At 43.1% G+C, this 12,910-nt stretch overlaps 1 protein-coding gene across 17 annotated transcripts in view; it reads left to right on the forward strand.

Moving 5' to 3' along the window:
• LOC134567371 (pre-mRNA-processing factor 40 homolog B-like) overlaps positions 1-12,910 on the forward strand; it is a 94,497-nt gene that overhangs the window by 13,867 nt on the left and 67,720 nt on the right. For 15 of the 17 annotated variants that reach the window (XM_063426025.1, XM_063426022.1, XM_063426023.1 and 12 more), the window contains exons 3-6: positions 1,347-1,490; positions 6,943-7,011; positions 7,814-7,844; positions 8,272-8,297. In XM_063426025.1, the coding sequence (XP_063282095.1) occupies positions 1,347-1,490; positions 6,943-7,011; positions 7,814-7,844; positions 8,272-8,297 (270 nt within the window). The remainder of the gene's footprint in view (positions 1-1,346; positions 1,491-6,942; positions 7,012-7,813; positions 7,845-8,271; positions 8,298-12,910) is intronic. The other 2 variants (XM_063426030.1, XM_063426034.1) reach the window with 1 other exon arrangement.

Below are 12,910 nucleotides of genomic sequence, written 5' to 3' on the forward strand. Positions count from 1 at the left end.
ACACTGTGTAATATGTCATGTGTTGTTGTTCATCTGCGGTTGTATTTACCTAATTTTAAGACCTGCTAAGGAACAGATGATTGTTATGTCCTGATATGTAAAACCATAGAATCCAAAGAGGGTGTACTTTTTTTTTTTTTTTCTATGACTGTGAGTATGTATATATATATATACACGTGTGTGTGTGTATGTATCAATTAGACTGTAAGCTCACGGGCTATTTAGCTAAGAACTTTGTATAAAAGAGCTTCAATGGCTATATAGCAGCTTATGGGTAGGGCTCTCTCTACCTCTTGTATTTGTCTGTGTATATTGTACGTTCTCCACTAACTGTACAGCGCTGCAGAATTTGTTGGCACTTTATAAATTCCAGTGATAAATATATATATATATATATTTACATGTACATACACACACACACACACACATTAATGCATGTATAATTTACTACTCATGCATAAATTCACATAACTAGGCTAGGCTAGGATTGCCATGTCCACCATGTTTTCATGGACGCATGTGAAGTCTACATGTTGCAACTCATAAATATTGTTGCTCTGTAGTATATAGAATATATCTTAATGGAGAAGTCATTCTGTAGGGTCTTAACTCTACACATTAATGTCAGCACATTTCATCCACCACCCTACAATATAATAAAATAATATTTGTCCAGGAAAATATTGCAACCCTAAACCAGACACGGATGACACGCACGCGCACACACACACACACACACACACACTTTTAACAAGTAAATACAATTACACTGACACTTGAGCAGATAACTACACATAGACATCTTGGCACATTCTCTCTTGGTAATAAAATAAACCCCCTATTCATTCCCTGCGGCTCTTTGCCTTTATGAGCAGTGAAAAGGCAGGAACAGGTAACATACAACACTGACGTATTGATGCCCCTGGTGTCTAGGGAACGAGAGGAGTGGTACTTCCTTCTCCTCCTCCATGTAACTCAAGTTGACTTGCAGTTGATAGCCAGGATATTGTCTGACATCCTGTAACTTTCTGCCTGTACCTTGCTGCTGGTAGGCAAAAAAGTTTATTTTACTGTCTCTCTACAGCGACTAGGTGCTGGGAAGAGCACTAACTGCTGGCTGCCTAGTAGCTTTCTATAGTTCACTGCAATGAGATACAGCCATCACTCAAAATATGCCACCCAAGCTTATTTGGCCTATCCATAAATACATCAATGTCATTTATTTGTAAACTATGTTATACTCCGTACTGATTATCCCAGATGTACATTTACATTAATGAGCCATTTATGAATGGGAATATATTTACTATCTAGAGACTGACCAATTTTCTTTTATTATATTACAGATGCCGCCACCAGGACTTCCACCTCCCTTCCCTCCAATTGGACTGCCACCAATTGGACAACGCCCTCCGGCTATGCCTCCAATTCCACACGCAATGTTGCCACCCATGATCCCTCCTTTGGCAGGTCCACCGCCTATTGCTCAGGTAGGAGTAAATTCCCTTAGGTTCCTGCAAAATAGATTAGTAATGGTCTTAGCCTAGCCTGCTGTCATTTAAAGCAAGCAGTCGTGCCCTTTGTTACCCTAATCTAGCTCCCCTGCTGCGCTTTACAGTTACCCCATATGCCACCTCATAAATGAACAGATTGCCGAGGCCGCAAATTGTGACGTAATGTTGCTTCCTGCAACAGAAAAATCTGCATCATTGTTACGCCTTTTGATGCCTGAACGTAAATTGTCAACAAACAATAACATATTCCACAGCACTTTATAATTATAGGAAGGGGATATTTCGAGGTGGAGAAGGTCCTGCTCAAATAAGCTTACAATCTGTGAGGATTTTAAGCAGGGTATATCCATAGGTGCTTTGCCCAGGGCCACTAACTTGTAATTTACCCGTTTTAAGGTGTGATATTACCACTGCTCTAACCAGCTGAGATATAGAAAACTTGTCCCAGGACTTCCGGTCTATTTGCATTTGACTTGAACTGCAAGGTTCATACCGCGATCGGTAATCCCCTTGCCGTGCTTCTGGGTTTCGCTGATCTCCCCACCTCAGCGTCTGACATCAGACACCCGCCTATTTAGTCAGATGATCTGCCAATCCGCTCCACTGCTGACCTTGGACCTCAAGACTAACTCAATTGCTAAAAGATTATACTTCTCCTACAAGGTAAAAGAAATTATATCAGAATCAGACCTTATGTAAATATTCCCCAAGTGGAATTAACTGAATTTCTTTTTAATGCTTTTATTTCTAATTCCTCAATATTCTTATGAAATTGTGGAAACTCTTTTTTTCCTGAAACAAAGGACTTTATTTGATAACTTGTTGCATATATTAATTTCATTTAAAGTGACCCTATTATACTACAGATCTACTAAGGTCACTCATCTCATCAGTAAAGACACTAAGGTTATTATCTACTCCTTCATCCTATTTAAAGAGACTGTTTGTATTTGTGAATCCTTTCCAATCAAATTCCTTTGTCATGAAGAAGTTAAAGTGACATTTCATATTATCAAATTGTTCCAACTTTCTGCATACCAATTCAAGCTGTTTAAATTCAAGATCCACCTAATCAAAATAATCAAGTTTTGGGGGGCGGAGTCTAGCCGCCAAGCGGAGCAGGTGTGTGGGTCCCTAGCTCCTGCAAAATAAGCAGATTTGGAGTGCTTAACCCCAGCAAACCAGCGATTTAACCCACTGACGGGCACTACCAAGCTCAGCTGGCATCAACGACACAGCTTGGTACTATACCAAATCGGCTACTCACCGGGAGTCGGAGATCCACTGCTGTGGCCTGCTGCATCAGAGCTGGGGAGAGGCAGATGCTCTTCCAGCTCTCCGATAGCTCAATCGTCCTGATACTCTCCTACCCCCTCTGGACCGATGGGGGTCATCCTGGTCCCCACTGGACTGCCTAGACCAACTGACATGGTAATTACCTCCTAATCTGACCCAGGGCCTAGCCACATTTTGAAAAACGACTTAAGATGGCAACGGCGTCCTGGCCAAGAAAGGGAGCACGTGTGCAGCTTGGACTGGCCCCTAGCTTCGTGGAGCAATTCCTACAGCAGCTAGACAAGCACTTCCAACGATTCTGGGAGGCTCTGGAGAACCGCCAATCTGTTGCTGCCCTGAATTCGGGTAGCAGATTGGAGAGGTGAGAGCCGGAGAGCGCGGAGGAATCCCTTGGGCCTAGCTGTACCACACAAGTCTGTATCTCCTACTAATGGCCTACCCGGGCCGAGGGCCACCAAGGGTTTGACCCAGAGAAATCGCCCACACCGACAGAGGGACTACCGCCATGGATGGTGGCAGAACATCAGTTCCCCCCGCCACTCCTGTCCTGAGAGGGACTCGGACCATCGAGGATACCGGGTCTGTGGACCGAAGATGTCTGCCTTCATACCGGCCTGGGGCTAGAGGGAGGACTAAGCTCGCTCCCAACGTGCTGCCATCTCTGTACTTTGCCCTGATCCATATGCAACTGGCTCCGTACAGGACCAGGAGCGGAGAAACACCTCACACGTGGGCCGTAACAGGACTATCTCTGTTGGACTTAGCTGTACCCTTCGAGCCTTACCAAGCCAGGGAATCAGGTAAAAATCCATGGATTGGATGCCCGGAGTGACGGGCCCATAGAACGTGAAAGGCTAGATTACAAGATGACTGTCACCATTTGCCGGGTTCACTACTCCCTGAGCGACCTGTTTAAGTTATATGCTCCATTTATTGTTTGTTTTTCATGCTTTCCTCACTACTCTTAATACATGCGTAATATAGGGGGGAGCATGGAGGGCTGATACCAGTGGTTAAAATCGTTATCTTATCTTAGATATGTGTAATTCTGTAGCAACAGCTAGCAACGACATGAGTTTAACCTATATGTTATTATACCAGGAATACTAGCCTATCAGTATGTCTAGATACTTTTTTCCGTAAACAATCTAATCACAATCAACCGTTTAGAAATGCATGATCAGCCTGTAGGGCACTGACTCCCACATATCTGTAACTGCATCCTACTTTTATTAACATATCTATGCTTAACTTAGTTACTCTCTTTTAAAAATTAACCTGGATGTATACTACTTAGCCTGTACTTATTGTACTTATTATACAAAAAATGTGCATGTTTCTCTCACTGCCCCAATTGTTATGCGGGATGATTGGCATAAGGAGTGCTGTTGGGGCACCTCAAGCGTGTGTGTAATGTCTTTATGCACTGCAAAAATACAAAATAAAACAATGTAAAAGTTTTCAGCACAACCTCAGAAAATATTTAAAGGGACTCTCCAGGCAGAGTCTTTTACTCACCTGGTTCCAGCGCCGGGAGCCTCGTGAAGCCGCGCCCCCTATTTCGTCAAAATGACGAAATAGATGGGCGCGAGCAGGGAGCAATCAGACGCTTCCATTTGGAAGCGTCATTGCTCCCTTGTGCGCATGCGCGGCTTCGCCGCACTTGCGCACATACTTCAGAGGGCGGCATTCATGCCGCCCTCTGAAGTCCTGAGCACACTACCGCGCATGCGCGCGGTGTAAGCGGCCGCGAGCTGAGCTGACTGACAGCTCAGCTCGCGGTCTTTGCCCGCCCCCCTCCTCTGCTGACAGGCTGGAGAGAGAAGGCGCGCACACAGTGCCTTCTCTCTCCTGCACACGTCACGTTAGGGCCCTGCATGATAGGAAGTCCCTCTGGTGGCCGTCTGAGTGACGGCCACTGGAGGTATTCCTATCAATCAATGTAAACACTGTATTTTCTCTGAAAATACAGTGTTTACATCAGATTGCCTGCAGGGAGCTATAGATCATACCTGAACAACTACATTAAGCTGTAGTTGTTCAGGTGACTATAGTGTCCCTTTAAAGTGAAATTATACCTTTCTAAAATTCCTAAAGTGAGAGTTTATTTTAAGAGATCTTAAAGATACAGTCTCCTATTTCAGTTTCTATTAAATACCATCAAAAGCTTGTTGAAAGATTAACTTTAGTGACTTGAGAAAGAGTTGAACCTGCAGTTGAATTCCAGGCTTTCTTTAAAAATTGAAAAGCCCAACAGCAAGCCACAGTCTGCTAAGATTCTAACATATAACAGTATGGAGTATAGAATAAACCACAGCACAACAAAGTCATTATGCAAAAATATTTATTGGTACAAAATAGCAAAGTTGGCACTAATAATGTATTATATTAATATTGGATATCAGTATAATATCACCAATGTGTACAATGACCTATCCAAATATACACAATAAAAATATTCATACTAACAAAATTGTTAGTGGTGCAAATGCTATAAACCTACAAGTGTTATCTTAAATTTAATGGTAGAGAGAGTGGAGACCACAGCCCCAATGTTTCAGCCTATAATATAATATAAAATATTATTTACACATGGCATGGAGTATTTATGTATATGTATATGTGTGTGTGTGTGTGTGTGTGTGTATGTATGTATGTATGTATGTATATATACACAGTGGTGTACCCACCACGGTCGCAGGGGTCGCAGCTGCGACTGGGCCCCTCACTGCAGGGGGGCCCGGCCGAAGCCACAACCCCTGCGACCGTGGGCCGCCTAGATGCCGCTCCTTCAGTGTTCCCCCTGTCAAAGGGGGGTCCAAGAGGTGCACTGAAGCCCCACTGGACCTCAGGGACAGATCCACGCCAGCTCTCCAGGTAGGGAGACTTGGTGGACATTTAATATTAATAATTTGTGTGTGTCTGTAAGTGTGTGTGTGTGTGTGTCTGAATGTGTATATGTGTGTCTGTAACTTTAAGTTTGTCTGAGTGTGTGTGTGTGTATATGAGTGTATGTGTGTGTGTCTCTACATGTGTCTGTATGTATGGGTCTCTGTGTGTGTATCTGTTTGACTGCATGTGTGGGGGGAGTGGGGACGTGTGGGGTAGGAGGGAGATGTATGGGGGGGCCCCAGGGCAATTTTTTCACCGGGGGCCTGTGGTTTCTAGTTACACCTCTGTGTGCGTGTGTATATATATATATATATATATATATATATATATATATATATATATATATATATATATATATATAAAAGAAACCATGTATACACACCAGTGCTACATGTAAATAATATTATAATTAGAAAGGTAGGGTCGAGTGACGACATCGCACTAGCGATGGCTGTGGCTACTGAACGTCCCCGCGGCCAAAAAGAATATCTTGCTTTTCTAAGCAGAAAGATTAGAGCCATGCGCGACCACAAAGCTGAAATGCAAATCGGTTAATCTGTTTGTTGCAGTATACTCATTACGGAAAGCCTATGGGGACAAAAAAATGTGTTGAATGAGACCCATATCTTAGATCCTAACCTTATCCTGGTTCACTAAACTGTGATGTGGTGAGTGAATAAAATGCGTACACAAGCATTTGTGGGATAAGACCAGACCACATACACTAGAATGAGACTCTTCTAATTGGAGATCTTATCCTAGTGTGGGAGGAGTATGCGTGCAGCTTCTCACAGACCCACTAAAGTGCAAACACAGTTTGACAAATTATGCTGGGAAAGAGCCAGGGCACGTCTGTCATTGTGGCAACTACACTAAGCTGTAGCTGTTATGGTGCTTGAAGTGTTCCTTTGAGTTGCAAAAATGGCATCTTATTTAACATGCTAATATGGACCATCACAAAGCATTAATTTACAATAACTCTCACTTCTTCAGGCACAGATCCTGACTCACATTTTGAGTTATGTTTTTGTTTCCCACTAATAGAATGGGAACTTGGCGTTATATCTAGCATGGATTACATGGTTATAGTAAATATAAATGTACAAGTTAGTAGATGTGTCAAATAGTCAACAGAAGATGATTGGCATGTGATAAAAGTACCTGTACTACAGTCACTTGTTTTCATTTCTTTAACAAAAATATTATTTCCTATTAAATACTATTGCCTTTTTTTGTCAAGCTTCCAACCCTGGTGCCTCCCTTAATGCCCACCATGATGCTTCCAGCCGTAACAACCAGCACTACAACAGTGAGTAGCTTCTATGACGTTAAGCTCTTTGATGAAATATGTACAGCGTTGTAACTTGTTATCCAGTGCTTTCTGCTTGTCCTGTGTTTCTCCTTTTACTTGTGCTGTCTGGTGACAAGTGTGCTACCTTCATGTAACACATATGGGCCATTCACTGGCAAAATAACATATAAAACTCTTGGCCAAACCAGATAATGGAAAATATAAATACTAATTCAATGTATTGGTTATATGACAATATAGCAGGGCCCTTAGTAGGATGTGATCTCTTTCAATAAGCCATCCTATTCTTCAAGATAAATTGCAAAGATTCCATGACAGTATCTATATTCCCGAAATAGGAGGGACACAGATGTTTAACAGGGGAACACAAACGTTTGCAGGATTTGACCCCAACACAGATACATTTAGTAGATGACCTGTCTTTATTTATGCTTTTATTTTTGACGAACCAGGGAAAAGATACTAAGCATGTAAAAAGAACTCATATACTTTGTTACCAGAATAATCATTTTTAGAGCTTTCTTTTCTCTGAAGAATTGTCAAGTTCTGACGTGCAGATCAGGCCAGTCCCAATGTGTTTATCATTTTTTTTACCAGGAGTAATTTCGCCAGGAGCAACCTGATAAACATTAAGGCAGTATGTGCTGTTGACATAATCAACTGACTGTAATTTATAGTGTGAATTGACCGTTCCCGGCTGTTAACCTGTGTTAAAGTGGTGTTACGGACACTCCTTTCTCTGATCCTCGCAAGCATGTGCCCCAGAATATGAATAATACTTTGATTTTTCTCTTGGCAGGCGGCTGCTCCAGGAGCAGAGTCTGTGAGCTGTGAGTATCCCGGTATGGCGGGAGTGTGGTAGGGCCGCAGTAGTAAAGGATAACCTGTAGTTTAGCACAGTGAATATTTGTAGTTTGTGATGTGGGTGTTTTTCTCCTTTCATTTGTGTTTAGTTTAGTTTTGCACCCTGTTGATGTGTTCTTTAACCCTCTCCTTGAAGTAGTTGGTAAAACACCCTTTGTTCACAGAGTTATTCTTAAAACCAGTGACGTTCCAATGTTTTCTTCCTGGTTTAAAACATTTTGCGTAAATAAATAAATAACTTTGTACTCTGTTAAGAAAGGGTTAATGTGCCATTGGTGTGATGATAGGGATTTTCCCTGCTTTCCCTTATTTCCATTGCTTTGCTCATTCTGAACTTTGTTTTTATTACTATTTGTTTTTTTATATTTGTATGTATTTCCTGATGTTTTTCAGCCTCAGTGACTCAGCCAGCTACCACTGTGAGTATCTACAATGCTTTCTGAATATTTTGCTCTGTAAAGACTTTTAGTGTGAACTTTCCATCCACAGTGGATGGCAAGTTTATCTACAGGTAGCTATATATATGTATATAGGTGTTGTTATAATGAAACATCTAATAAATGTGTGGAGTAATGGATGTATTTAACAAAATATATATATATTTTTTTTTTATCCAAGTGTGTATTCTATTGCAATTTTTTTTTATTTTTACCACTATGTTCATGTCATAGCCGTAAGATCAGAGAAGGTTAACTAAAATAAATACATTGGGATGACTATTCATCTCCACATATGGTAACAATCTGGCTAGAAATTTTAGAAGGTGTATTTATTATTATTATTTTTTTAATTCTTTATTTTTGTTGTGGAGAAGAAACACAGAAGTAAATTATATTTAAATTCTTTATTTTTGTTGTGCAGGTAGGTACATGGTTAGGTCAAGCGCCACAACAGCGCACACGTTGTATACATGGAAAACAGTGGCCGTAATACATGCACATTTTTATATTTAGGATTTTAACAATTCTGTCTGAACCAATATAGTATGCTTAGCAATAAGTAGTATACATGGTAGGCAATGGTGAAAAGTTAAGGGGTTATGCCTGTGAAGGCTTGCTAGGTGTAACAAAGAAAAAGTAACTTATATGATTAACTTTGAGCGTAAGCAGGTGCGTTGCCAGAGTGAGTTTACATGCATTATTACAAAATTTAACCTTGTGTGACACAGTAATGATGTTGGCTGCAAGGAACGGTAGTTTGGTCAGGACCCTAAGGCGAGGGTAGATGGCTATGACGATAAAGAGCCGTCCTGCATCCAACACAGTGAAAAAAAAATAAAAAAAAATAAAAATAAATGAAGTCTGTCCTGTTATATACATACATGCGGCTCTTATTGAGTAACCTTATTGCTACGAGAGACTAGATGTTCATGTCTGAGTGCAACGTAAGGCCAGAAACAATTGCCTGTTCAGATTTACTCTCATAATGGAGAGGATAAAGAAGGTTTCCTAAAATGTAGAGCCAGTAAACGTAAGCATCAGCGGGATGAAAAGTGTATAAATATAATGGTAAAGTTAAAATGAAATGTTTATGGACATAGATATCTTACGGGCATGTCCCCGCACTGTGTAGCGGAGCTGTGAGCTAGGGGACACGTGAGAAGTATGTATTGTGATTTCCTATGGCGTTATTGCTGTGCGATGGGTAATATGGGGGCACGGTAGTGGTACCCATTTATAGAGGTTATGCGAAGGCACAGTGACATGTATGGCAGCGTAAGCAGTTCTGCGAGCAAAGTGTTAGCGTCTTACTAGTCCACGGAAGCGCATATAATGCTCTGGATAATAGGTCTGTTAATCAGCAACTTGCCATAGGTCGCCAACGGGGCACCAGATGATGCAAAAACCGCTAACATTGTGTGCTAGCAGAGAGTCTTAGGTGCTTGGGATTTTGTCGCCTTAATTAAGCAGGAACTGGTTGGGTTTTGTATGAGTAAGTTGGTAGGAGGCCTCCTACTGGAGTAAATGTACAGGGTTTAGGTAGTGGCTGCCTTATAATTTTCGTCGTGGGGTCTTCGTGGCACAAATGGGGCTGCTCCTGCCAGGTCCCACTTGTGTGTCGGGGCTGTGGCGTTCGCTGCTCCGGTTGTGAGTGCGTCCCGTGGAAGGCCCAGAGTCTCCAAGATGGCCGCTGCTCCTTCGAGATCCCGGATAGGGTATGTGTTGCCGGCCTGGAGGACCGTTAGAACATGAGATCCCCGCCAACGATAGGGGATGTCCTTGGCTCTGAGTATTGAAGTGAAGGGCTGCAGTGTCCTGCGCCACCCCAAGGTGCTTCCCGATAAGTCGGCGAAAAGGGTGAGATTCGAGTGCTCGAAGTTGTAGGTTTTTTTTCCCTTGAGTGCCCCCAGTACTGCAGCCTTGTCTTGCTTAGTGTTAAAACGGACAATTAGGTCCCGTGGGGCCGTGGTGGGTGCCTTTGAAGGTTTCGGGATGTGGAACACATCTGCAATCATCGCCCCCTTCGCCTGTTTAGGTGCGAGTATTGCCGCCAACAGCCTCCTCACGCAGTGCGGTATTTCTGCGTCCGGGATCTCTTCAGCAAGGCCTCTGAGCTTAAGATTGTTGCTGCGCCTGTAGTCTTCTATTGCCGCGAATCTCAGTTCCGTGGCTGCGTGGTTTCTGTGGAGTGTTTGGATCTCCTGTAGCAGGTGAGTAATTTGTGCCTTTGTGTCGTGGGAGTCTTTTTCCACCATACCCATCCGACCGTGTAGGCCCTGCAAGTCTTTGCGGAAGGCCGCCATGTCCCCTTGGAGGTCTCTCCGCAGGCCTGCTAGTAGCTCCTGCATGTCCGCCTTGGTCACCGGTGCGGAGTCCGGTTTGGTATTCGTTGTTACCAGTCTCTGGCTGGGCTCTTGTAGGGATGGCCTGTGAAAGTCCTCGGGCTCCATGAGCTGGTCGTCCGAGAAATCGGAGCTCTCACCCATGTAGGCGGCCATCTTGGGTATAGAGGCGCCATGTTCCTGCCTCCATAAGTCTCCGATGCTGGAGCCTGGCTTCGGTTTGTCCGGTTTTTGTTTCTTTATTTTTCTGCCCATCTCGGCTCGGGTTGCCTGGGGATCCGTTTTGTCTCGGTTATTTATGTTTGAAGGCGTTTTAAAGTAGTTTATCTGGTCCACAGAAGTAAATTATGCAATAAGTATAAATCGGTCATCAGTGGATGTGCCTATTTGAAACCATTTGCTTAAAAGTTGTTATAAGAATTACGCAGGGCACTGGTGGTTTATAGGTGTACAGTAGGGGAGTCAGCCCCTTAAACTGTGCATCAGAGTTATCTAACCATGTACCAGTGTCAGCGGGAATAACACGTTCTATTTTAGGTGGGGGGCTGAAACCTGAGGGTATATGCAAATTTATAAACAGGCGTAGTGCCATTCTGGTTAGTACCAGTAATAGTTAGGTAGCTCAACTGGGTAAAAGCCCTCATATGATCGTGTGCTTGGGTATCGCTGGTCATACTCTGAGGGATAGGCATATCTATACTTATGGTCTGGCTTGCTAGCCTCTCAGCAACTGCTCCCATCTAGGTGCATATTTCTTAGTGTCTGAGTATATGGTAGCTGTTTTGCCTTACTCTGATACTAAAATTAAATTCTAATTCAAAGGCGTTACGAAAGTGAACTTAAAAACAACTGTGACAACATCTCCAGGTTAATAATCAGTTTGTGGCATAGGGAAAATCAGAATGCTCTTAATCTGTGGTTGCCCTATGGGTCGGAGCTACTGGTCTGTATGTCTACTTACTCTCCCCCTGCAGAGGATAGTGGTGCCCTGTTTAGAAGGCTTTACAAATCACAGTGATCAAAAGAAAAGAAAAGTCGTATTGAAAGGAGACCTAAAACCAACTACTACTAAACTGACAGTGTTAGGTTCATGAGACTTATCGTCGGGTGGTGGTTGTAGAATGCTCTTGTTTCGTAGCCGGGTTGGCAGTCACATTGGTCACCCCAACTAATCGTGGGTGGGTATCTGGAGGAATATCCCGGAGGACAGCAACAAAGTTTGGTATAGTACTATCTATTAAAACTAACAAATGATAAATTATTAAGGAGCCAAAAGAAACTTAGAAGTTATAAAACTTATTTGAATCATGCAAGATTATTTCACATGGAGAGCGAGACTCCCAGCAGCAATGCAATGTGGGGACAGTTCTGTTGGTTTAATCGGCAGGGTTAGTTGTTCTGGTGGAGGGCCCTGCGGCTGGTTCAAAGGGGATGATGTTTGCAACGTTCCAGGAATGTCTCTGTTGCCTGTCAGGTGTCGGGTCATCTTTTATGGCAATACCCAGGGTGGCAAGAACATTTGGCCCTTCTGCTCTCGAATAGAGCTTGTGGACTGTCCCATCCTTTATGACTTGAAGGGCTCTTGGTGTTCCCCACCGGTAAGGAATATTTTTATCCTGCAAGGTGCTTGTAATAGGACGTAGCGATTGTCTCCACAGCATGGTGGTCTGGACAGGTCTGAGTAGAATGCCAACGAGTGTTGTTCAAAGACCAGAGTAGGTGAATTTCGGACCGCCGCCATAACTGCCATTTTGTCCAGGTGCGTGACAAATTTTACAGTTCGTTTTTTTGAGGTCTGATGTGATGGCTGGGATTTAGTGTGTATTCTGTAAAGATTATCTATGATTAGGATTTTAGCCTGCTTGTGAAGTAGCAGGTTTTGAAAGAGACGTCTCAGGAACTGTAGTATCTCCGTCTGGACCACCGTATCGGGGATACCCTGGATTTTTATATTCCTACATCGGCTGCGATCTTCCTCATCTGCTAACTTTTGTGCCATTGCTGCTTGAGTTTCCGCTTGCCGCTTCTGTTCCATGATAGTTGAGGCATGACTGTCTTTGAGGTATGTTGCCTCTTCCTCTGTGGCCTTGATTCGTTCTGTTAGGGTATGTATTTCTTCTCTCAGGATGGAGATGTCAGTTTGGAACATCTTGCATATGTTGCACAGGAGCGCTTTAATATCACTCTTGGTAGCTGGGGATTGATCATCCTCGTCTGAGGACAAGAGGCCTCCGGCTGTAGGGATATCAT

Source organism: Pelobates fuscus, chromosome 1 (assembly GCF_036172605.1).
Source record: "Pelobates fuscus isolate aPelFus1 chromosome 1, aPelFus1.pri, whole genome shotgun sequence".
NCBI lineage: Eukaryota > Metazoa > Chordata > Amphibia > Anura > Pelobatidae > Pelobates > Pelobates fuscus.